The 23923-nt window shown below is 40.4% G+C and overlaps 3 protein-coding genes across 7 annotated transcripts in view; 2 read left to right on the top strand and 1 right to left on the bottom strand.

Annotated features, from left to right (window-relative positions):
- Nucleotides 1–6366: 6366 nt before the first annotated feature.
- tmem238a (transmembrane protein 238a) lies at nucleotides 6367–8617 on the bottom strand. The gene is made up of 3 exons (XM_084032187.1): nucleotides 8532–8617; nucleotides 7776–7933; nucleotides 6367–6788 (listed from the first exon to the last, which is right to left on the bottom strand). The coding sequence occupies exons 2-3, from the start codon at nucleotides 7927–7929 to the stop codon at nucleotides 6625–6627; spliced, it is 318 nt and encodes a 105-aa protein (XP_083888313.1). The 5' UTR covers nucleotides 7930–7933; nucleotides 8532–8617; the 3' UTR covers nucleotides 6367–6624.
- A 130-nt stretch (nucleotides 8618–8747) lies between these two features.
- On the top strand, nucleotides 8748–14321 carry LOC311027637 (coiled-coil domain-containing protein 106-like). 2 transcript variants are annotated; one of them, XM_084031743.1, is made up of 7 exons: nucleotides 8748–8804; nucleotides 10062–10199; nucleotides 11220–11411; nucleotides 12067–12213; nucleotides 12284–12493; nucleotides 13130–13290; nucleotides 13435–14321. In XM_084031743.1, exons 2-7 carry the CDS (start codon nucleotides 10070–10072, stop codon nucleotides 13588–13590), a joined length of 996 nt encoding a protein of 331 aa, XP_083887869.1. In that variant the 5' UTR covers nucleotides 8748–8804; nucleotides 10062–10069; the 3' UTR covers nucleotides 13591–14321. The 2 variants fall into 2 exon arrangements, with proteins under 2 accessions (XP_083887869.1, XP_083887868.1); XM_084031742.1 differs by lacking the exon at nucleotides 8748–8804 and adding an exon at nucleotides 8884–9087.
- Nucleotides 14322–17677: 3356 nt separating this feature from the next.
- Nucleotides 17678–23923, top strand: part of LOC311027615 (CCR4-NOT transcription complex subunit 3-like) — a 28277-nt gene continuing 22031 nt past the window's right edge. For all 4 annotated transcript variants that reach the window (XM_084031709.1, XM_084031707.1, XM_084031708.1 and 1 more), the window contains exons 1-2: nucleotides 17678–17818; nucleotides 19928–19990. In XM_084031709.1, the coding sequence (XP_083887835.1) occupies nucleotides 19966–19990 (25 nt within the window). In that variant the 5' untranslated portion in view covers nucleotides 17678–17818; nucleotides 19928–19965. The remainder of the gene's footprint in view (nucleotides 17819–19927; nucleotides 19991–23923) is intronic.

Raw genomic sequence — 23923 nt, 5'->3', positions numbered from 1 at the left:
AGAGTCTTGCTGTTTGTTGTGATTCAATGCAGAATAAATCAAATCTATATCTATATTTTGTGTATGCAGTCTCTGGTTCCAGTTTCTTCTGGGTCTCATATTGAATAACACCTGGTCACATATATGCATCTAAATGTTTGGTACCCTGAACACTCTCACTTGCTGTGTGATGCTGTGTGAGATGTGAGCTCAGGAAACTCCTGTTAGATAATGTAACCTGCAGACTAATGCTATACATTACATCTGATCACAATGATGTAATCACCTGCAGTCACGCCGCTTCCTCTTGTCTCAGTCCACGTAAGCTCTGACTGACTGCTGATTTCTCTTCTGGAATCATTAAAACCACTTAGCTGACGTGCCGAGGCCGAACGTTGGCACTGTGCCGCCCCGTTTGCAGCGTCGGCCACGTCTCCACAGGTAATTGGGATTTTGCCATCTGGCTGCTTTGGAGAGCTCTGCCAGAGCACACGAAGATTCAAAGTCACCTTCAGAGTGTAATGGCTTCATAGAGCCAGACCATGTCGCTTATAAATGTAGAGGGGAATCACAATCTAACCCCTTGTATCCGAAGTTCCAATAGGAGCATTTTTACTTTTATCTAACACATCTGAGTAACGTTACTACTTCTATTCCTGCATTAGCTTTAAATCATATGTGGACATCCACTAGTCCACTTTGTTGGGACCTCAGCAGTAGGACTACACAATGCGGCCTACAAAAGCCTACACATGCGGTCAGAACAAAGGGACAAAGGGGATTAAAAACTACACTGCCATTTTAGTTTCACTTCTCACCTAGGTGCGAAGTGCAACGTCACACAACTGGTGCCCTATTGGCTGACAACCGCAGGTACCCCAGGGGGTCCCCGGCAGCAGCCGTGAACTATATAAACCAGCGCCACCTTAAGAACACGTGCTTACTCTTCCTGCTTCCAACTCTCTTCCATCGCAACACCACGTTGCAACAGGGGGCGACCCCCGCAGCACACCGCTGCAACAAGAGGAACCAAGCCGGTTCCTGCATTCCAGCTACCAGCTCCTGTCTGAAGTAAGCTGACTAAATCGCCAAGCCGCGATCATATTGTCGCCCGCGGAAGAAAGAAACACAAACTGTTTTCTTTATTCGAGTTTGATCGACGAGAGGAAACACGCTCCGCTCTCGTCTGGACTAAGCCGACTCATCACGACCCCCGCTGCCGCCGGGACTCCCGAACTACCGCCGCCGCAGTAAGGAACGCCGTCATCGCCAGGACGGACTCGCAGCTACGCAACAACACCAGTAAGAGGCTATCAGTCTGGGCAGAGACATAAGTGATAGTGTAGGATATGCTTGTAATTCTTGTTAACGTGTTTTAAGTTTTGATCACGGACCGCCGAGTCCGTTGCTTTCCGTGTTGTATTTGAATGCTGATTGTGTACCCACGCCGCTGGCTTGATTTCTGTAACGGTGTTTTTGACTAAACCTCAGCCATATTCGCGAGCCCAGTAAGCGTCTACTATCAGTTAAGAGACCGGTCCCGCTGAATGGACGCCAGTTCATTCACGAGCCCCGTGTGATAGTAACGCGCCTCCTGAGCCTCAGAATATCGCTCGCGCATTCTCCCCCTCTCTTTGTTTGTGTCCCGCTAACACACACACGCACACATACGCCGCCCCACACGTGTCCTACGCCAGCTGTTTCCGGCGGACGCTAAGGACGCTCCATCCGGTGGCTGTACCCGGCCATCTCTCGCCATCTCTCCCTCTCTCGCTACTCCATCTGGCGTCAGTGGCTCCGCCCCTGAACGCTGGGAGGGATAGCTCCATCTGGTGGTCGCGCCCGGCCATATCTCTCTCTCTCTCGCTCCCTCTCCACAAGCACACGCACACACACACACACACACACACACACTCCACGTGTGTCTCCCCTTCTGTTTAGCTTAGCTTTGTGTGTTAGGTAGTTAGGTAATAAGGCTTTGTTAATTGCAGTGTTATTGATTGTGATCATTATTACTGATTTTAATAAATCTTATTATATTATAAGTAGCGGTCTCTTGTGCTTGTTGTGTATATGTCACTGGATAACAGCAGGTTGTGAAGGCTAGTGCTCGAATTTCACACCTTTTTAATTGTTAGATTGTTCTTATACTTCTATGCCAATGATCACGATGATTGGCATGTGAGTATAAAACCTTTATATTGAGACTGAATACAGTTTTAGGTTATCTTTTCCCTGATCCCAGGGTGGTGCCCCGTTTATTCATGATTATATCATGATAATATATTAAATATAATTATTAATATCGATAATCATATTGACATTAATAATTAACTGTTGATAACCAAATCTGCTCCTGCTACTACCCCAACAACTCAAACTTGATTTCTCACCTGAAGTACCAAGGATTCCGAGGCTAAGTGAGGCTGAAAGACAAAAAACCCAAATACAATGCAATACAGTTTTGATCAACACATTCTGCTCCTTATATGTGCAACGAAAGGTCCCCAGATGTTAAGAAAGATGAGTTGGTTTCTTCAAAAGGATGAAAGGAGTTTATGTGGAAGCTGGGATGTAGCAAGCAAGGAACCAGAAAACCCACCCAATTGTTACCCATACATTATTGAGTTTGCTGACTTTATGACACTCACAAGCCACCCCAAAACTAATATAAACAATAATAATAAAAATAATAATAACACACACTTTTCATTTGGTACAAATCACAAAGTGCTACAGAGTAAAAGCAGCAGCATGAAATAAAAGAAGCATAAAAACAGTTGATGTAAAAACATTAGTTAAAAGTTTGGGTCTTTAAGCCTTTTTTATGGTTTCAACTGTCTGTGGAGCCCTCTGGTGGTCCGGGAGTGAGTTCCACAGACGAGGGGCAGTAGGGCAGATGCCACAGCCTCCCATGGTTCGGAGTTTGGTTCTGGTGGAGATGGAGGAGGAGGTTGCTGTTTTATGAACACGGGTTGATGTTTTCTGGGGAGCTCCTTGAGGTAGAGTGGAGCGTTGCCATGGATGCACTGGTGGGTGAGGAGAGTGATTTTGTACTGGATCCTGAAGGAGACGGGGAGCCAGTGAAGAGCATGATTGAGGTTCATGTGTTCATATTTACGCACTCTCATCAGGAGCAGCACTGTTCTGTATATGTGAGAGTTTCTGCAGGCCTTGGATCCAAAATGGACCTTTAACCCCCAAACCATATTTAGATTGGTTCTAGGAAAGCGTGTCATTATATTGTGAGGAGGATTAAAATGGAGGAAAAGAAGAAAGAGGAGTGAAGTTGGTGGTGTTAGGAAGAGTAAGGAGGATTTGGCAGAGAGAGAAAACGGGGAATCAGTGGTGACCAGAGCGAAGCTGATCAGTATTATCAAGCTATTCTAAGAATAGGAACCTTTTAATCTGGACACCTAAATGGCCGTCGTGGCTGCCAGTGTGGACAGTATAGCGGAGGGAGCAGCGGGAGGTCAGAGCAACAGCCAGTCTGAAGATTAAAGAGCATTGCAGGACTCCTGCAAACCTTTACTTTCGCTCATTAAACAGAAGCATTAGTCATTTGATTTGTTGTTAATAGAAACATATTTATTATAGCTACAGCCAGGGATGTCACTAGGATTTAAAGACAGGGGGGGCTTGACCCCAGGAGAAGCATCCAAATCTTTGCGCTTGTATCTTTTAAGTAGTGTATTAGAACTACAACCAGAGAAGAAGTCCAGCTAGTAACCAGTTAAAAGCAACACACATGGTCTTCTTCCTTTCTCTTCTGTTGAACAAGAGTTACTGTCATGTAAACTTTTAGACACATTAAGCTGCATGCTTAGAACCTGATTATGTAAATGTATCTTAAAGTGATAGCGTATCTAATTCCTCCCTCCATTAGATAAGCTGCAGGTCTAAAGAATGTACTTGAGTTACACCAGTTACTGTCCTGTAGATGGTGTGTGATTCTGCTCAGTCATGTTTCTGTCATAAAGTATACAGTAGAATAAACCAAGACTGGTTTTAAAGGTCGAAGTGAAATCTGACAACATAAATATGAACTTTACTCAAATAACTGTATTTTGGATGTATTTATTCTGTATTTATTCCAGCAAAATGAGGATAGTGTCTGTAAACAAAAACAAAAAGACAAATAGCTTTTACAGAAATGCTTCTCTCTAAAATATATTCTTTCTACAGACTATGATGCTATATCCTAAAACTCTATGTATACCATTTCATCAGTATATCATTCTGAAAATCAAATCAAATAAAAAATAAATAAAAAGCCAAATTATTTGGGGGGGGCATGGGAAGAATTTAGGGAAGCTCCCCCTAAAAAGGCTTAACAACATCACTGGCTAAGCAAACAAGAAAACACACACAAAACTACATTGACTTTTTGGGCATTTGAATACCGGTATATGCGACTCAAAAGTAGAGTATTTCCATTGTGCAGAGGCGGGAAGTAACAAAGTACAAATAATTTACTTGGAGGTGGGGGGAGGGGTTTAGCTCAGGACGTAGAGCAGGTTGGCTGGCAACCGCAAGATTGCTGGTTCGATCCCCGGCTCCTCCTAGCTGAGTGCCTGGTGTCCCTGAGCAAGACACCTCACCCCAATTGCTCCTGACCAGCTGGCTGTCGCCCTGCGTGGTTGACTCCACCATCGGTGTGTGAATGAACGGATGAATGTCAGTCATTACTGTAAAGCGCTTTGGATAAAAGCGCTATATAAATGAGTCCATTTACTTGAGTATTTATTTTTCTGACAAATGTTTACTTTACTCTACATTTCAAAATCTGTATTTTCTACTAATCAAATATTTCAAAACAGGCTACTTTGGTTACTTGTTACTTTAGTTTGAATGTATTTGAGGAGGAATGTATGTGATATATTTTTCTAATTAATATGACGCCAAATTCAGTTAGCCCTGTAAAAAAAAAAAAACAGCCAGTAGAAATGTCCTTCATAGTGATACTTTTATACTTTATACTTTGAGTACATTTCAGAGCCTGTACTTTTACATGAGTAAAGCAGTATAATCCATACTTCTGTTTGTGAACAAAGTATATTTGAGTAATCTCTGTACTTTGGCTCTGCTCTTCACACATGACGTTGTTGAGTCTCGATATTTCCGAGGTGAACCTCCTGAATTCACCTGCTGCTGTCGGGAGCAAGGCAGGTGACAACATGCTGTTTGTCCTCATAATCCTATCACCTAAAGTCTGTCTGCAGGGAATACCCTGCTCACGCTTGGTTGAAGACATTCTGGCTGGCGTGTTGTCACGTGACAATCCCAGAGCCAAACGTCTCCTTGACAAGTATCTTAGATAACCTGAGACAGAGCTGAGATTAGAGCAAACTGGGTCCAATAACAGTAGGCTGCTGTAGTTCCTATTTAATCAGGTTTCTCACATGATTTAACACATCAGGGCAACTGGGGAAAAGTCCTGTGAGTCTCACTGAATATCATCATCATTTAAGGGAACCCAGCAGCTGCTAGAGCTCGAGGCGAGACGCTGCAGTCAATTTTGAGATTTGGGGGTGTTTTTCACACCGATAGAAAGAAAATATCCAAAATACACGATATTTAGTTATTCTTTTTACTACATTGTCTATCTACCAAAAGTTGGCCTCATTAATGGAACATATTCTGAGTTATTGACTGATACAAAGAGATATCCAAAATTCGATCCTTTGAAATGTCAAAAAAAAAAAAAAAAAAAAAAAAAAATTCAAATTTTAAGGCTTTATTCAATGCTCAGATTTCTTTTCTGGATATGTCTTATTAACATCAGCATATATTAAATAAGGTCATATTGCATATTAACATATACTGTATTCATACACTAGGGGTTTGAATATGTCAATATATATTGACATATTCAAATCCTTACTGCTCCTGTCTTATCCATTTCTTTGTTTTGCAGGTGCTGTAATCGATCTACTGACTTGCTTTAGGAGATTAATTGTTGATCAGCAACAGTTTCTAGCAGCAGGTTACAATAATCCCACAGTGAGTAATCCATTACTACTAAACACTGGTTCAAGGTGAATTCGATAATTGGAGTGAAGAGAAAATAAATGTCTCCCTTCTTCTTTTTATGAACTGAGTAATCGCGAGTCCGGGTGGAGTTTAATCTTCATTGATTTATTTTTCTTATCAATTCTAAAGGAGCAGTAAAGACTATTTTCACCTGTAGGAATAAAATTAAACACTTTCTATATGCATTGTGTTTACAAGACAATATATAACTTTTCAGTTATGGATTGTCTGTTGATGTTGTTGCAATTCCTGCTGGACACCAGTAGAGGTCAGTGCAGATTATAGATCAACTATACTTGGAATATAAAAAACATTTTATTCATTTTTGTTTGACTAAACTCATAAAAATAAACATTTATAATGTATAAAAATGTGTTTATTGAAATCCAACAAGAGAGCACCGAAACACTTAAAAAATACTAAATCATAATAAAACATCAATGTCATGACGTCGTAACAGAACAACAGGTTCACAACTGAAATGTTTCTGACATGTTTGTAACACTGAGACATGAACAGTTTGGCTCTGTATCTCATATTAATACGGACAAACACAGACACCAGCAGGCTGAAACTGAAACTGAAATGCATCCACACTTCCTGCCCGTCGGCTCAGTGGTTGCCCCTGTACGTGCGGATCTTGCGGCTGAGGTTGCGAGCCAGCCGGTCGACGGCGCTGCTGATGTGTCCGAGTTCCTTCTTGGACGTCAGACCATCGATGTTTCCGCTGTACCACAACACCCATCCGGCCAGAGACATCAGCACCAGCAGAGCTCCTGCACACAGATCAGTGTTTTATAGATAGAAACGTTTACAGACAGATGGATGACAAGACACAGAGATATTATCAGGTTAGTGAAGATCACTACTCTGTAACTATATATATGTAGTTAATGTGGTATATTATGTATGTATGTGTGTGTGAATGACATCAGCTGACTGGACGTAACCATGGAGCCAGTCTGTTGCCTAGTGATGCAATTCTATTGAAACACTATATTTTAGATATCTATATATATATATTGATATCATTATCTTTAACTATCTATGTTAGCATTCTTTCCTACTTTATACTGCATCTAGTGCACAACAATTTCCCTCTATCTTATCTTAATGACTTTTATCCGTGGTTTTCTTTTTTTATCCTAATGTTATATATTTTCTCTTTCTTGTGTTTCTTATTTTTGTTTCCACGTTGATTTTACCTCCTTTTTTTAGAATTCATATTATTCTTTGGGGTAAATATCTTGCTTTTAATTCAATATATATATCGTAATATATTTCTAATTAAATTCATTTTGAATATAAATTAAAGGTAACACCAACAGTCAGTTGACACATCGGTTTTGCAACATTATCGTATCAGGAGTAAAACCTACACAAGTAATGCACTTTTTCATAATGATTGCGGTTCAGTAGTCATCAAGCAAGGCTGAAAAAATAATAATAATATAAAATAAAAACAAAGGAATGTCTATATATTCCTATGTCAGGGTACTGATAGAGTTGCATAACATTTTATGCATTTAAAATGTTACATTGAAACACAAGAACGAATCAAACTACTCAAAAATGTGTGTGATTTACTTTCCACTACTAGTTCACACTGAAGTCCTCCAGAGGGAACTTTGTGCACCAGTAAAGAACATAGCTCACATCAGCCTCCAAAGACTGACTGTTTATTACTCTTCAGCGTTTGTTAACTCATCATATCTATTTCACATCAGCCTGCTACTAGTGTTGACTGGGAGTTTTTTTCATACCAGTGTAGACCAGTAAGTCTCCAAAGTCCTGTCCTTTGATCTCCAGGGGGGCAAAGACTCCCACCAGCAGGGCAGCTCCTCCCAGTAAATCCATCAAGACAGCGATGGCCAGAGCCAGTTTACAGTGGGAGAGGCCATCGCACAGGCCCATCATGAAACTGTGGAAGAAGGAAGATAAATATTATAACTTTTATACCACTACATTTTTAATTCATTTCTCAATTATTATTTAACATACAAAACATTGATGTATGTACATGTCATGAATGTGTCTTCTCAAAAGTGAGGATTTGCGGATTTTCCTTTAAGTCATTTCAATTGTTTTTATTTTACTTACAAAACAATGATTATTAAAATGAAGAAATGTATGTGTGTATGTGTAATAATAACCTAATGATATATTACATAATGTAACACTCACAGGAGACAGTCTTCTGCTTCAGTACTTTTATTTTTGATACATTATGTAAATTTTCCTGATTATGCTCCCATTTTACCTAAGTACTTTTGTCAATGCAGGACTAGTAACAGTGTTTTTTACAGTGTGGTATTGGTACTTTTACTTCAGTAAAGAATGAATAGGCCTACTTCCTTCACTGACGACTTGTCTAATCAATATCAACTTGGCCACCATGTTTGTTTGTGGTGTTTGTTAGCACATACGCTATCAAACTGCTAGCCGCAGGTGAGACCGTTTCTAACTAACACTTCGACCTCATTCTGCAGTAAAAAAAAAACGTTCATCGCTTGTCCTACTTTGACTCACTTGTCTTCGTTGTTCGTCCAGCGACGTTTCTGAGCTTTCTCTCGTGCAGTTTTTCGTCGCTTCCGCGTTGTTTACCTTCAGACTTCTCCCTCCCCGTACCTGCGCCCCGCCCCTTCAGGTGACACGTTTCCGGTCTGAGTTCGGACCTGTTTACAACCCTCCAATCACAAGAGAGGGCTAGAAAACACTTCCGTCCGAGGTGGAGTCAGAAAACGAGACGTGAAAGTGCCGCTGAGAAGTTCGGACAAAATTAATTAATAAAGGTACTTTTCTAGCGCGAAGGGTCCCCGCCGTTGTGCGCATGTGCATAGCTGGGCGTACACCTGTTGAAATCACTTATAATCAGGTAATTGCTGCTGGGAGGATGTGGTCGCGCGGGCAGCTGCGGGTCGTTTCAGGCTGTATTACAGAAGTATAACTGCACAGAGGACCGCTGCAGACTAATAATAACGAGTTTATCACATCAGTGGAGTTTATTACTGACGGAGCCGACGGAGCTTTCAGTCATGAACCCTCCAACCAACAGAGACGATGCTCAGGCGCCAGGTAACAGCGACGTTTATATGGCGAGTCCACATTGTGGTGCTAAAGTAGGGATTCGGTGCATTTAAGTGCGATAATTAGTCAAGTCGGAACACACGTTGCACGTAACTGTCTTTTTTAATTATTTCTTTTAGATTCAGAAGGGTTGTGCTGCATTTCTGGCCTCAACAAACACACTTTCTGCCTCCCAAGTGATTATTTTGGGAGATTATTTTTAAGATGATCGATTCAAGGCCACGTTTCTTAATGCCGTAATACCTCATTTAGTTTGATACTCTTTAAACACTGTTTTCTATGTTATGACTCTTTTACTGATGTTGTGTTTTGTTGATTTATTTCCCCAAATTTACTTTTAAAATTCATATATATTTTTGGCTGCATTTCTATGAACACGCTGTTCAGTGTTGTACTGCTGTTGCTGCACCAGTTTCTCTCCGGATCAATAAAGTTTTTATTTGATCTTGTATTGTCGAGTTTCTGTGAAGCATTAATAGCCTGAATAAGTAACAACTTCACGAACTGTGTTATTAGAGCTGACAAACAATGAGTCAAGCAGGAATTACACTTTAGTAATGGATTTATTGTTCGAGTCGTTGATTTATCAAGCTAAAAGGCTAATGCCTGCTTTCAGCTTCTCGAATGTGAGGAATATGTTTGGGTTTCCGATCATCAGAATGTTTGAAGACATTACCTTTTATGTTTAGTTTTGTTTCGCTGATCCTACCACATCTCCTCATAAGATCAACTTAATTAGTAGCCTAAACAATTGAAATACTCATGACATTTGACTTTGCTCTGATGATAGTAGCTGAGGCGGTCTTTATTTAAGGCTCTAAAACACCGTGGGGAACCCCTGTTTTTTGGACTTGAATTGCTTAATAAAAGAAGAATCAACAGATTAATTTATAGTGAAAATAATCTTCAATTGTGTGAGACTTAACTTGCTGTTGTTCTGTTATCTTGTGTGTGATTGCCAGATCACTACATGCCCCCGTCCTCTTCATCATCAGGAGGAGGTTTGTATCTGGATGCCTATGAGGTCGCCTTCCCTCTGGAGGAGAGTATCGAGAGACCACCCGCCTATCACCTGAACCAGGGTCAGCAGATGATGGACGGTACGCCACGTCTACTACACATGACCACCGCTTTTCTAGCTCTTTATGAAGTCGTGGTTACATGCTGTGATGGCAGGTTAATCAGCAGGTTACACTCTTCATGCTGCGTTCAATAGATAATAGTACATTTGGAAATTCTTTTTGGAAATAGTTTAGGAGATGGAGTTAATCCTCTTTTATCAAGCATGTTAAAACCCACAGAAATGAATTAAAGTCCAAATGTAGGAGTTTGCAAACGTACTTCCTTTACATATAAACGCAGGGCCGCCTGCTGTAAATGGCAGCGTTGTAGTCAAGACCGACTAAACTGAGACCAAGTCATGACCTAAACGAGACCTCTTATTGCCGTTAAGTCTGAATAAAGTAAAGTATGAATCTTGTAGAAATCAACATCTCATTTTTTTTATTTGACAGAAATTATCCTGAATTAGGGGTGTGAATCTTTGGCTTCACAGCGATTCGATTAACGATACAGTAGTTGGCGATTTGATTCAAGGACGATTTTTTTTTGTAACGATTCGATTTGATTCTGTAAACCAGGATTCCATTCAGTAACTTGTAACCAAAATTCTATATCCATTAAATAAACATGCAATAATGGGAGTGAGACTATCTGTATTCTTCTGAAAGGTGAAAAAATAACATATTTATTCTATAAAAAAGTAGTCCTGTATAATATTTTATGCTGAATACAAAAATGTAATTAAACATTGCTCAGTTATTTTTAACATTTTCAGTAGATACATGCTGGCAGGGGAGAGAGTGTCTTAAACGTATTAAAACATTAATCATAAGTAAGAATCACGATTCATCTGATTAAACACATTTATATCGATTATTGGTGAAGCCAAAACGATTCATTCTATTTATTTATTTTAGCAGATGGATTTAGTAGAATCTATAGGACTGACAATCGATTCTTCGAATGAATCGTTACACCTCTACCCTGAATGCATCACGGCGATGCTGTGACATTGTGTTACTCTCGCAGCGTCTATGTGTCTCTATGTCCTCCAGCAGAGCCCGTGGTGCAGGAGTCTCCTCACTCTCAGTACAGCCCTTTCATCCTGGTCTCGAACCTGCGAGCTCACCTGTACGTCACCCTGGAGAAGAACGCCTGGCTGCAGAAGCGCATCGAGGAGCTGGAGGAGGAGCGCAACTTCCTGCGCTGTCAGCTGGACCGATTCATCGTCAGCATGAGGGGTCCGGAGGGTGAGGAGTCGCCATCTGTCGCATCGAGTTTATAGAAAAGAAAAAAAGCACAAAGCCTCTCAAAGAAAATGATTTCTCCAAAGCAGCATAATGCATGATAAAAAAGATGTACATATAGTGTACGTGTGTAATATAACAGATTAATATCAACAATGAAGAAATAATAGATGAGTAGGGATGAAATTGAATTATCTGGTGGGAAATATACATTAAGCAAAGCTACAAAGCTATCAGTCAAATGTATCTGAAGATGTATATGCTCTATGCACTTACATGTGATCAGTATCTGAATGTTTTTATGAATAACATTATGTGGTCATTTTTATCACAAGAATGCTTCATATTTTAAGAATGTAGAAGTTTTGATGTAAAAGATGTATCTGCTAAGCCACTCTTAACTGCAGCCTGAAATATATGGAGTGATGTATGGATTACTGAGCGGGCCCACCGGGCCACACTATGAAACGAATAATTGTAAAAATTACCGATGATATCTTTACTTTTAAGGGCTAAAGGAAAATGTAAAAAAAAAAGCAGAAATTCAAAACACATTTGTATGTGGATTAACTTAGTATTTTTTCCGTTAATGCTGCCAAACGTTAACATAAATGAATTTGATTGCCTTTCTTGTGTGTATTTTTAATCTCACATGCAGTGACAGAGTGGTGTGGAGACCCCCAGCGAGGTGTGAAGGTCCAGCCTGCCAGCTCCCCCTCCCCTCCCTCCCCCATGACCACCAGGTCTGGGATGACCCTCAAACGCCTACAGCGACCGGGACCTCGGACCCGCCGCAGCGCGCCTGGTGAGATCAATCACTTCATTACGTTGGGCCGTTACTATGGAGACCGATTTCCACGTGATTTTTTTCACAGCTGCAGTGAAGCAGGAGTTTCACCTGGAGGAGGATAAATACTACACTGAAGAAGAGTACATGGAGGAAGAGGACGAGGAGGAAGAGGAAGACGAGGACTCCTCAGTGGAGAAGGGCTCAAAGAAAAAGGGCAGAGGGCGAGCCAGCGGAGAGCCGAGGATGAAGATGAGGAGGATCTTCACGATCACCCACGGGAGAGAGAGACAGAGAGGTGGGTGCTATATTATATTAGACTATAATATATTATACTCAACTACTGTGTGTACTATAATAGTAAAACTTTTCCTGCTGTCATGAAATGAACCCATTTAAAGGGCCAGTGTGTAGCATTTGTGCAGGATCTATTATCAGTAATGGAATATAATAGTTATAGCTATGTTTTCATTAGCGTTCCCCTGATACTGAGAGTTGTGTTCTGGGTCCTCCTCTTCATGGAGTCCGCCATGTTTCTACAGCAGCCCAGAACAGACAAACCAAACACTGGCTCTAGAGAGGGACCTTCCTGTTTTTATGTTACTTGAAGGCCACCGTAGTTGTGAAACTTGCGGTAATGTGAGATGTGAGTTGCAGAGTGCAAAACTGTGGTACCGCCAGACGGCGTCCGCCATGAAGTTATTATGGTATGGATGGCCTCCGTGACCACTGTACATTACCACTGTAAGTTGGAAAGGGAGGAGTGAGCAGATGAGTATTCAGTTGGTTGCAATCTGCAACCACACCACTAGATGCCACCAAATCCTACACAGTGTCCCTTTTAAGAAATAAAAAAACAAGCTCCAAAAGGATAATTGTGTGTTTCAGCAGCTGTTTTCAGTGTTCCACCCTCCATTTTCTGTCTCCTGCCCAGTTAAAGACCCAGATGGAGTTATGATCCGCTATAAGAAGATCCTGGTGACCTACCAGCGGGTGAGGAGCATGTCCCGGGCCTTCCAGATCCACGGAGTTGACCGAAACACCATGGCCTCCACCTCCCCCATCGCAGAGCTGCTGCTGGTGGCTCCAGAGAAGGTCTGACTTTTTTAATGCTCCCTTTCATGACAGTTGGCATGTACTGGACTACTCAGGACTACACCAGTATCTTTCTAGTTTGGAAAAGGTCGATAGCTGATTTAAATGTCCGCATTGAATGAAACACTTCTGATGTGTCTGCAGGTGGCGGAGGTCGGGGAGTTTGAGGCATCGAAGGAGAAGCTTTTGGATTACGCCCGGCGGTGCTACAAGACCATGGACGACCCGACACACGCCAAAGTCCAGTCCATGAAGAAGACTCACAAGCTGCTGCCCATCTCCTACAGGTTCAGAAACTGAGCGACAAGAGAAAAGGCCTGAGGAGATGGGATGTTTCCTTTTGAACTTTTTCCACTTTTGTTTTTCAGTGCCTTTCATTGAAATATGTGTGAGAAGAGCAGATGCCAAATTACAGGAATTATTTAATTTGAAAACATTTAAGGCTCTTTGCCAAAATGCTGCTTTATTTATATTTATGATTTTTCTTTTTATTTATTGTGCAGCTGTTATCTTGGTGTTATCAGGATAAATATGTTTTATGTTGCACATTTTCATTTAAGTTTGAAGTTACGTCAGGTATTAACTGAAGTTCTATATTATGTAAAACAGAACGTATTGTGACTGATGTTTAATTTCAGAGGATAAATCCATATGTTTGAATGACTAAACATTTTATGGAACAGGTACCAAAGCAAAGTAAATGTAAAGAGTAATTGTGTGATGTTTGGATTGTTGAATTTGTGTGGAATTTGCTCTAAGAGTATTTACAGACCCCAGATGATTGTTGAATTTCTGGCGTTTTGCTTTGTATCAAAAAAGAGAGAAACATTTATTTACTTTAATCAGTTTTTACGCAGCATTTTGAGGTGTATGAATTATTATTTTGTAGAATATGTACATTTAACATTGACAAAAGACCATTTGTTTGTTCATACATATGGTGTATAGTCCTATATATATTATTTGATTTGTGCTGATGATGTTTGAAATTAGAATGTTTGAAACGTCACATCACGCAAGAAAGTAAATTACTTTAAATGTGTGACAGTTTGTTCTGTGTGTTTTTGTTTTTTACAATCAGGACACCGTTCAACCACTTCCTTACACTAAAGTCCATTTAAAGCATTCATGTGTTGACTCAAACAGCACGATTTAAATTTTACAAACTGACAGCGATTCAGATTCAGCATCCCAAACTCAGATTTTACATATTAAATATTTATTTATGATCAAGATCTCAAGAAAGAAATGAGACGACGAGATATTCTGCTGAAAATGTATAATAGCAACACTGGTTTGTACTGTGAGTGTTTAGCATGTACTTTATATCAGGCAACAGCGCCCCTCAGTGGAAGGAAGTAGTAATGCACAGGTTATGATAAACTACTGTGATGGATGGTTTCTGGAAGAATAATAGGTCCCCATACACATTAAGCTTAATTTACACCAAATTCAATACACTGTAGTGCACTTATAAAATAATTTGCTGCAGGAGACATTGTGAACTTTTCTTTTCTTCATCTATGCTTAAAATAGTTTTTTACGTTTATGTATTGTTTACTTCTATAGCACATAGAAAGACCAAGTCTTAAGACCAATTTATAGCCTTGGTTGGTTAGTAATGTCTGTCCCTAAATGAGTCTTTATACAAATACCCAAAACTCAACAAGAAAATACATGTTAACAAACCTGCACCTATACAATTCAGTGGCGGACTCAGACTGCAGCGAAAAATAAAAGAAGTCCCACCAGTTGCATGTGTTGTGGCACCGGCACACAATGTTTTTCATGGCACTGCATCATGTTTTTCTCCATTTTAAGGGTGAATGAATGAAGTAGCCTGGTGGATACCCCTTCTGTAGAAAAACATATGTTGTACATGCATCTTGGATGCCTCGTTGGTATAAAACATGTTTTATCTGCCGTAGGGGTATCCAACAGGGCACTTCATCTCATTTGCTTTGGCTATGTTTCTTTTTCCTTGGTTGCTTGGTTGCCAGCTGTTTGGCAGAAATGCTGTGATGCGATAAAAAGACCATGAAAATCAGTGATAAGTCTATGAATCACGACGGCAGGACTGATTCCTTTTGGGTAAGGACCAGGGCCGGCCCAACGCATAAGCGAACTAAGCGGCTGCTTGGGGCCACCTGGCAGAAGGCCCCCTCTCAATGGGGCCACTGATCAAATTGAGTCTGTGGTATGTCCTAATAGGGCCCCTTAATCATACAAAATGGGTAATGATGTTTGAATGGAACCCCTCAGATAAATATCTTAGGATATGTGATTTGTGACATATCAAAAATCATGAAATCATGAAACTCTGCTTATGTTACATTGTCTGTGTGGAGCCCTATGTAATCAATTATGGACTTAACTCTTAATCCAAAATAGAGGCCTTTTAAAGTAGGTTAATGGTTTGGGGGCAGCTAAACCCAGTGCTATATCTGTTTGCTAGTGCAGGCCCTGCAAGTCAAGATGTAGGCTATGAATCTGAACAAATCTAGGTATTTCCATTCTCCAGCTGGCCATCCCCAAAATGCACCAGAACACAGGAAATCACATCTACCAAATTCAGAATTTTCTGGGGGGGGGGGACCCCAAATTATTGTCAAGCACGGGTGGTGCAGTGGTGGGAGGGGGACCCCAAATCAAATTCTGCTTAGGTCCCCCAAAAGGCTTGGGCCAGCCCTAGTAAGGACAAATTAACATATACTCATCGACTCAACAATTTAAATATTTAGATTGTATTTGGACTTCTCTGTATGTCTGACATGAAGAATAAGGATAGCCTTTTAAGAAATAATAATAATAGATTTTATTTATAGTGCACTTCAAAAAATAAGCATAAAAACATTGCATCATATCACAGGGGGGCACACTTTAGCAATCAAAAGCCTTCATAAATAAAAAGGTTTTCAGGCCTGCTTTAAAAGAGTCCAGGCTCTGTACTGCCCTCAGCTGGATGGGGAGGCTGTTCCAGCCGGGGTGCAGCTGAGCAGAAAGCCCAGTCCCCCATGGTGCGAGGTTTGGTGGTGGGGACCTGGAGACCAGGCTTCCTGTCAATATGAGGGACAGGATTTTGAAATGATCAGGACTTGTAGGTGGGGGATGCATACCGGTAATGCATTTATGGGTGAGCAGCAGAACTTTGTAGTTAATCCGGGATAAGACTAGAAGCCAGTGTAGTGAGTGGAGGATGGGGGTTATGTTTGCGGACTCTCGTCGGGATCCTGGCAGCGCATGTAAGTATGTATCTAGCCAACTATGTAGGCAGCCCTGTCCTCACAGCTTTGGTTGTATGGGGGAAATAATGCTGTTGAAATAGGACTTGTCATACATATGCAATGTTTTTTAAATGAACCTAAGTTGGTATTTATGTATTAAGACAGATAATGCTGTCATTTGTGGCATTTTGTATCACTGAGAAATGCATGAATGAAAGGCAATTATATTCTTTTTTTTGCATTCAGACACTTTGACCTTTAGGATACAGCCTCTCATTTATGCTCACAGAAAAAAGATGAATGGAGTTTTCAAAGCCTTTAGAGAGTGTGAGCTGCAGTAACCACAGAGCAACGTCATCACAGTGAAGCCTTTAAAGTCTGATCAATAACTGGTGGTTTTCATCAATCACAATCAGATTCACCAGGCAGCCGGAGAGCACAGGTCGACTTTAAAGAGGTCAGTTCCATGAATCATAATTAGGTCTGAAGGTTCAAAACTAACCTGGTTCCCTGTGACGCTGATTTTTTTTAAATGACTCGAATATGTCTCAACACTGGATGAATGGCAGCATTCTGAAACACAGCATCCGTTTGAAAAGATAAAATAAAAAGAAACGATAACCGCCTCAAATAAATTGATAAATCATTAAAACACACATCATTGATCTGAAGTGGGGGTCTATATGTATTTTTGAAGGGAAGATATACAAATTGACTATGTGGAAAACATGTAAAAATACATTTCTCAGGCAATATGGTAACTACAACGTACCCTGGATTAATTAGGAGGACACTCAAAAACAATGGAAAAACTGACATCTTGGCTACAAAATTCCCAAATTTCCTATTCCTCCTAAACATAACATATTTGCATGCAATACACTGGAAGCATGTAGGAGATGTGATTCTGTTTGCACAGGAATCAGTTTGTGAAAATGTGCGTTATAAATAAAGTTGCTCTAAAAAACGTAGTTTACCCTTTCACCTTTCCAAGCAGTCCAATCAGAGTTCGAGTTGTCCCGGAAGTAGTAAAACCAGCTTCACGTGACAGACAACGAGCTGGGGCGAATAGGAGTACGGGAGTGGTCGCAGCGGACCAATCACAGGCAACCGGGGCGGGACTTGTGTCCAACAGGGCATCGGAGGAGGAGGTGTTCCTGGTAGCCATCTTGGATGTGCGGAGCGATTGTTTAGCGAGAAGAATTGACATTTTATTTTTAGAAAAAGAGCATTTGTACTGAATCGTTGAAGATTTGCTGGAGTAAGACGACCGGGGAAAGAAATCGCAACTCGGAACAATCCAGGTAAGTCGGACGCAGACTCAAAGGGTGATGCATTAACGTGCTTTCTCCCCCCTTCTTTCTGCCTCTTTCCAAATTGTGTCTTCTACATCCGATAGCGCAGCCGGTGGGGAAGCTGCACGGCTCTCCACACTGACAACACATCAACTCGCGTGTTTGCTGCCGAAGAAAAACCCGTACCGAACTTCCGTAGCCGAGCCGCGGCGTGTAAACTTTAATTCGCTTCGAAGCGTACGCGGTCGGATGCTGGTCGCCAGCACGGGCTGCTGTTGGACACCAATGATGTCCGTATTGTTTATAAACATCCCGGGCTAACAAAACGGCTTCCCCCGGTCCGGGGACATGGTGTGGTTGTGCGGTTTAGCTAGTCCCGATACAGTCCTAAGTCTTTATACTCGATTGCAAGAGGCGCACACGATAAAAGTGCCATCAGTTGGTCCAAACTTAACTGTCCAGTGAACGTGTGTTAGCAGGACACGGCGGCCCTGCGTCCAGGTGTGTGTGTGTGTGTGTGTGTGTGTGCACCTGTGAAAAGTAATGCTAACGCTTACTCACACTTTAGCCTTTTCTGTTAAAGTCGTGGTGGTGAGCTCCGTGTCATACTTTTAATTACACAAGTGTGGCCTACTTTCACATTTTAAATGTATTTCCCAAAAATATAGTAAAAGACCAGGGTGGATTAATGCAAAGAAACATCTGACATACCATAAATAATCAAGAGAAAAATCATAAATTATGTAAAATGAATTGGTTGCAATTAAAAAATTAGTTTAGGCCATGGTTTTATCTGGGTCAGGTATTTAAAATTAGTAATGCAATACATTCCTCTAATCACAATGTTATCGATGCTCAAGTTATTGATACCAGTATCTCACGGGGATGGGTTTTATATGAATGATAATAATAACACACACACACACGAGTAGAGAGATGACGTGAAAATGAAGGATAAGAGAGGAGTGATAATCATCTTCATATATCACTGCACTGTTCATATGGGAGCTGAGGATGCAAATCAATCAGTGAAATTATAACAACAGAGGCAGCACCAAACAGGAATGAAAAAATGAGGTTTTTGTCAGGACATAACTCCACTCTAAAAGTTTTTCTGTTTGCCTTTTTTGTTTGTTTGCTTTTTGCTAGTTGCACTTGCACAAATTGTTACATAACATTCCTTTTATTTTCTCTGCAGGACACACAGACATGCAGATGAAATGCTGGATTGTCATTAGATCTTATCTTCCCCCAAAAGTAATGTTTTTTGTCGGGAGATGTTATTGCAGTAGTAGCTGTGGTCTTCTGTTTATGTTTACTTTTCGTTTTAACCTCCAGCATGCAAAATGAAAAGTGAATATAAACTCACATCCCCTCCAAGGATGCCACCCAGGCCACATGTAGGCCTGCTTGTAGGAGGAGATGCTTTTTATTCTGTTGCATGCTGTAGTTAAATTATTAAAACTAAATTGTTGAATTTCATCAGCAGCTTTTAAGAGACACTGATTAAATGTGAAGGGAGGCTTTAGTTTCACTTTTATCGAGTGTGTTCTGAAAACCAGAAGACTCTTAAGCTCCTAAAGCACTGTTGTCATATGCATTTCCAGTTTGTTTCTTGATTATGTGTCTTGTGCTAAACTATTCAAATATTATCATGGATATTTCCAGCATCTGCACCGGGATGGGATTTATCAGTGATTATCGGGAGGTTTTGGTGACCGATCAGCTGTGGAAGTGCTTGGCACTCCAGCATGTTAGAATGACGCAGCGTGGATTAACGTTTTCTCTGATGTTGAAAGAAATTGTACTGTACACTGTATATATAGTGACATATATATTTTTCTGTATATTCTCTTTTTCTCTCTCTAATCTCATCATGGATTCAATATGCGGCTCAAAGGCACTGCAGCAGGGCAGCTAGCTAATTAATAATAAATGACAATGGTCTCCTCATTTCTTTCTGTTTGTCCCACTTCTTTCCCATCTTTCCATCATTATTTTTTTAATTTGTAAATGTCTATTAAACAAAAACACTCTTACACTATGTGGACTTTCACTGTTTAATTAAACCAATAAACACAGGAATAAACAATGTTTTTTTGTCTCCGTTTTCTGCAGTGAAAGAAGGCATGAAGACATCATCCTAGTCATAAGTCATGGCCGATAAAAGGAAACTTCAAGGTAAGATTTCTGAGTGTGTGTCCCAAGCTGTCTGATCAGGCACCACAGATGATATAAGGTAATGCTACGAGTGTCAGAACATTTCAGAGTCAGTGTTTGATTTATGTGGCTGTGATTGAAAACTTCCCCATCCTTGTAAAACTCACTCACCCATCTGTCCTTTCAGTAAGTTAAATCACGTGTTAGAAATTGTTTACTGTTTTAAGTGCGATCGAGCCTGCCACCGCTTTGTTATGGCACATTTTGTTATGTGACCTGAGGTGTAAAAAAAGTTTTGCTGCTCAGTTGAATGAGAAGCAGGGCTTGTAAACACAAAGTCACATGTGTTCACAAGTAGCTTGTTCGTTCGTTGAGTCGTGTAAGCTGACATCTTGCCATGTTAGAGGGTTTTTTTTGGCTCCATAGTCAGCAATACATCGGGTTTTGGTTCCCATAGCTTTAGTTCAATCACATTAACCTGAGCTCTTTGTCACTTTTCACCTTCTCAAATAAGAACACGAAGAAAAAACGAAATAGGGGCATTGGTTCACAGTGGATTTTTGTCATACGCAGATTTCCACCATCAGTATCGTTTTCTGCATCAGGCCAACACATTCTCGTAAAGCCAGGACTATCTCCACAGCACGGCGTCAATGTACAATCAGCATCTAGCTCCACACCTCATCATTGTTATCCTTTAAACCAATCAGAATCATCTTGGTGATGACTGGGATTGGTTTACAGGACCAGGATGCAGCGATGGTGCCCTTCCAAAGTAGATAGGAGATGATGAAGGGAGCCACGTCAAATACGTGACCATAGCAGACTTAGACCTGACGAGTCAGACTTGCACTTATATAGCCCGACAAAAACATCCTTTTTGTGACACACAAATTAAATGTAATTAATTGGAAAAGTAAAAGCGAATAGAAACATAAATAGGACTTGTATTTTTTATTCGTAATACAACATTTTTTGATGCTGATCTTATTCATGAAGAAGTATCATGCATTCCTCATGCAAACCAATGAAAGGATTTTTTTTTTTTTTTTTTTTTTTTTTTTTACAAAGAAACAATTTTTCTATTGACTTTACGGAAAATATACCAAACTATGTCTGATACATACCAATCAATCAATTATTTAATGAGCATTGATAGTTTTTGCTATATCACCCAGTTTGCAGACTGTGCAGAAGTCTGCTTCATGATGCCGGCTGTCTGACTTCCACAGACACCAGAGTGTATTCAGACGTCAGACGGACTCACTTTTCTCTGACGGCATCATTCATCACTGAACGTGAGCTCCTGTGACTGACTGAACACCTCTCACATTTAAAAACAAATGGTGTATCTCCCCTAACATCTCGCCCTGAAGAAGAACAGAACAGATCAAACACAAGCACCAACGAGGCTCTGTCGAAATGTAATGTATTATTACAGAGGAGGTAGATTTTCATCTAAAAATAACACATCGCTGCAGAATCTCCATCAAGGCTGTTTAAGATCAAACTAGAATTTGTTCACACAACTTGGTGTGTTCTAGACTACAACGGCTGCTCTGTCTTTTCTAGGCACTCCTCTTTTTCTATTTTCCATTTTCCAGCGACCGCACAGTTGATCAATTAACAATCGCAACAGCATAAAAATGTGTATTAACCCTGGCAGTAAACATACTCTGGTGTACACCAAACAACCGGTCCCATGCCACTTAATAATCATAATATTAATACATTTTATTTAAGGGTGCCTTTCTAAACACTCAAGGACACCTTACAGTTAAAACAAGCAAATTCCGTTGAAACGACCAACAAGCGGTCTCAGTCTGCGCTGCCTCTGCATTTGTTGAGATGGATACTGGAAGAGAACATGCAGAATATGCTCAATCAAGTCCATAAAATGGGGACATTTATAAAGTAATTTGAGGTAAACTGGGTCAAAGATTCAAAGGGAAAAAATGCTTTAATTCCCTGCATAGAAGTGGCAGCTCTTCAGACTCTTAAGAGATCTGATTTAATTTGTACACTGTGTGATCGAACGTGACTGAATTAAATAACGGACCAAAAGTATTCATATCACTCTGTTTCAGACTGGCCGAGCAGGCTATAGCTGTAGAGCTTAACCATATGTTTCCTAAAACACTCCCAGTCTTTCCCGTCTCTCCTGCCCACAGCTCCCAGTTTCCACCAAACCCTCCTTCAGTCTCCCCGCTTCTTAGCTTCCTTCTCTTTTTCTCCTGTACTGTTTGGGACTTAGTTAAATAGTGATTAAATAGTAATACTAACATAAATACCGTCTATATACTGATGCAAATTTTTGGGAAGGCAATATTTTTTTCCACGGGATGATTTTAAGAATATCATCAAAGATGGCAGCAACAATAAATATAACGGTACATATTTAAACGTCAGTGTAACTTTGAATATTTTAAATGGTAAATTCAAATGAAAGCAAATGTGATCAAATATAATCTGCTTCAATGAAGAATAATGGGTGGAAATGTTTTCCATTGATATAGTTTATTTATTGATATAATAAGTGTTGTGATGATCTTTCTCCTTCACCAGCTCTTGAACATTCCCTTTGAACTTTCATATCGACATGGACAAACTGACTTTGTGTGCAAACTGTGACTGAATCAATGAAACAAACCAACGTCACGCTGCCTTCACGGCGCTGGCGGAAATCCGAGAGTTGTGAGATCAACAAGTTTAGGAGGTGTTTGTACGTAGAACTTGCCATTATAGTCCTCTGTGTTTTACCCAAATTCTTTACAAAGTTATAACGACTGGGATTTTTCCAAATTATTCCAAACAATTTTTCTTGTTCTTCTGTTGAGTTTATGGCTGTTGCTGTAAGTGTCACATTACCACCATGTGCTGCATGGTACTGCTCCTGAATGTAGTGCATGTGTGAGTGGTGAAAATTAGTGCTGCCTGAAAGGTTATCCTAGTAGTTTACAGGGAACTATGGGTGGAAGAGGCTTGTCATTCAATTCACTTTTTATTTATAGAGCCCCAAATCACAAATTTACCTCAGAGGGCTTAACAATCTGTACATAGTACGGCATCCTCTGTCCTGGGACCCTCCATCCCATAAAGAAAAAACTCCCTAAAAACCCTTTTAACAGGATGAGACGGGGGAAACCTCAGGATGCACAGAAGTAATTGAGCTGTAGCAACAGAAATATCACTTCACTCCCATCATCTGTGTAAGACTGCCTTTTCCCTATGATTTAAATTTATTATTATATGATTATTATATTGTTTATTTTGTATTTTATTGGTTGTCTTTTATTCATCTTGCAGTGTCATTGAGGGCTCTGAAAGGCGCCTATAAATAAAATGTATTATTATTATTATTAATGGCAGAATAAAAAACCTAGTAGAAAACGATTACCACTAAAGATCACAGCAGCTGTGGATATAATATAATGATAATAAGTACAGTTCAAGCTGCATCCTCCCAAAATGATCCAACAGTTGAATCAACACAAACTGAACCTTGGTGGAGGATTTATTCCAGGATTGTTGTGAGACTGCATTAGCATGGTATGCCTAATAAACTGGCAGCTGTGTGCACAGGAAGTATGTGTTACCTCTCGCTTAGAAGCTCAGGGGCTCAACAAGGAGGATTTCCCACTTGCTATTAAATCGAGCGACTCACTTGCTGAATCGGGCATGTAGTAAAACAAAGAAGTAGAAGCATGTTTTTTTGTTCTGGAGCTGATGATGGATGTAGCTTAAGAGAAAGCCATCTCCTTCCTTTCTCATCTTTATTTAGAGGTGAACGTGTGACGTTCTAACCAGCCACTTGTGACAAAATGGCGGAGGGTACAGAAAAAGTTTGAGCTGAAGCGTAAGCGAGCGTTTCAATGATACTGGAAACAGGTCTTTAGCTGGGTGGTGTTGGTCCAGCTGTCCCCAAACCCCTCCCCCCCCCATAACCCGCAATTT

Source organism: Eutrigla gurnardus, assembly GCF_963514095.1.
Source record: "Eutrigla gurnardus genome assembly, chromosome: 17".
Classification (NCBI taxonomy): domain Eukaryota; kingdom Metazoa; phylum Chordata; class Actinopteri; order Perciformes; family Triglidae; genus Eutrigla; species Eutrigla gurnardus.
The sequence above is the reverse complement of the archived record's forward strand: the minus strand, read 5'-3'. Positions and strand labels throughout refer to the sequence as shown.

What these genes read in the sequence shown, in the direction of transcription:
- LOC311027637 (XM_084031742.1), top strand. Translation starts at nt 9,048, where the DNA reads ATGAACCCTCCAACCAACAGAGACGATGCTCAGGCGCCAG. An exon ending in CAGCATGAGGGGTCCGGAGG is followed by an intron (nt 11,412 to 12,066) that starts GTGAGGAGTCGC and finishes TCTCACATGCAG; the next exon opens with TGACAGAGTGGTGTGGAGAC. An exon ending in TGCTGGTGGCTCCAGAGAAG is followed by an intron (nt 13,291 to 13,434) that starts GTCTGACTTTTT and finishes ATGTGTCTGCAG; the next exon opens with GTGGCGGAGGTCGGGGAGTT.
- tmem238a (XM_084032187.1), bottom strand. Translation starts at nt 7,929, where the DNA reads ATGATGGGCCTGTGCGATGGCCTCTCCCACTGTAAACTGGCTCTGGCC. An exon ending in AGACTTACTGGTCTACACTG is followed by an intron (nt 6,789 to 7,775) that starts GTATGAAAAAAA and finishes ATCTGTGTGCAG; the next exon opens with GAGCTCTGCTGGTGCTGATG.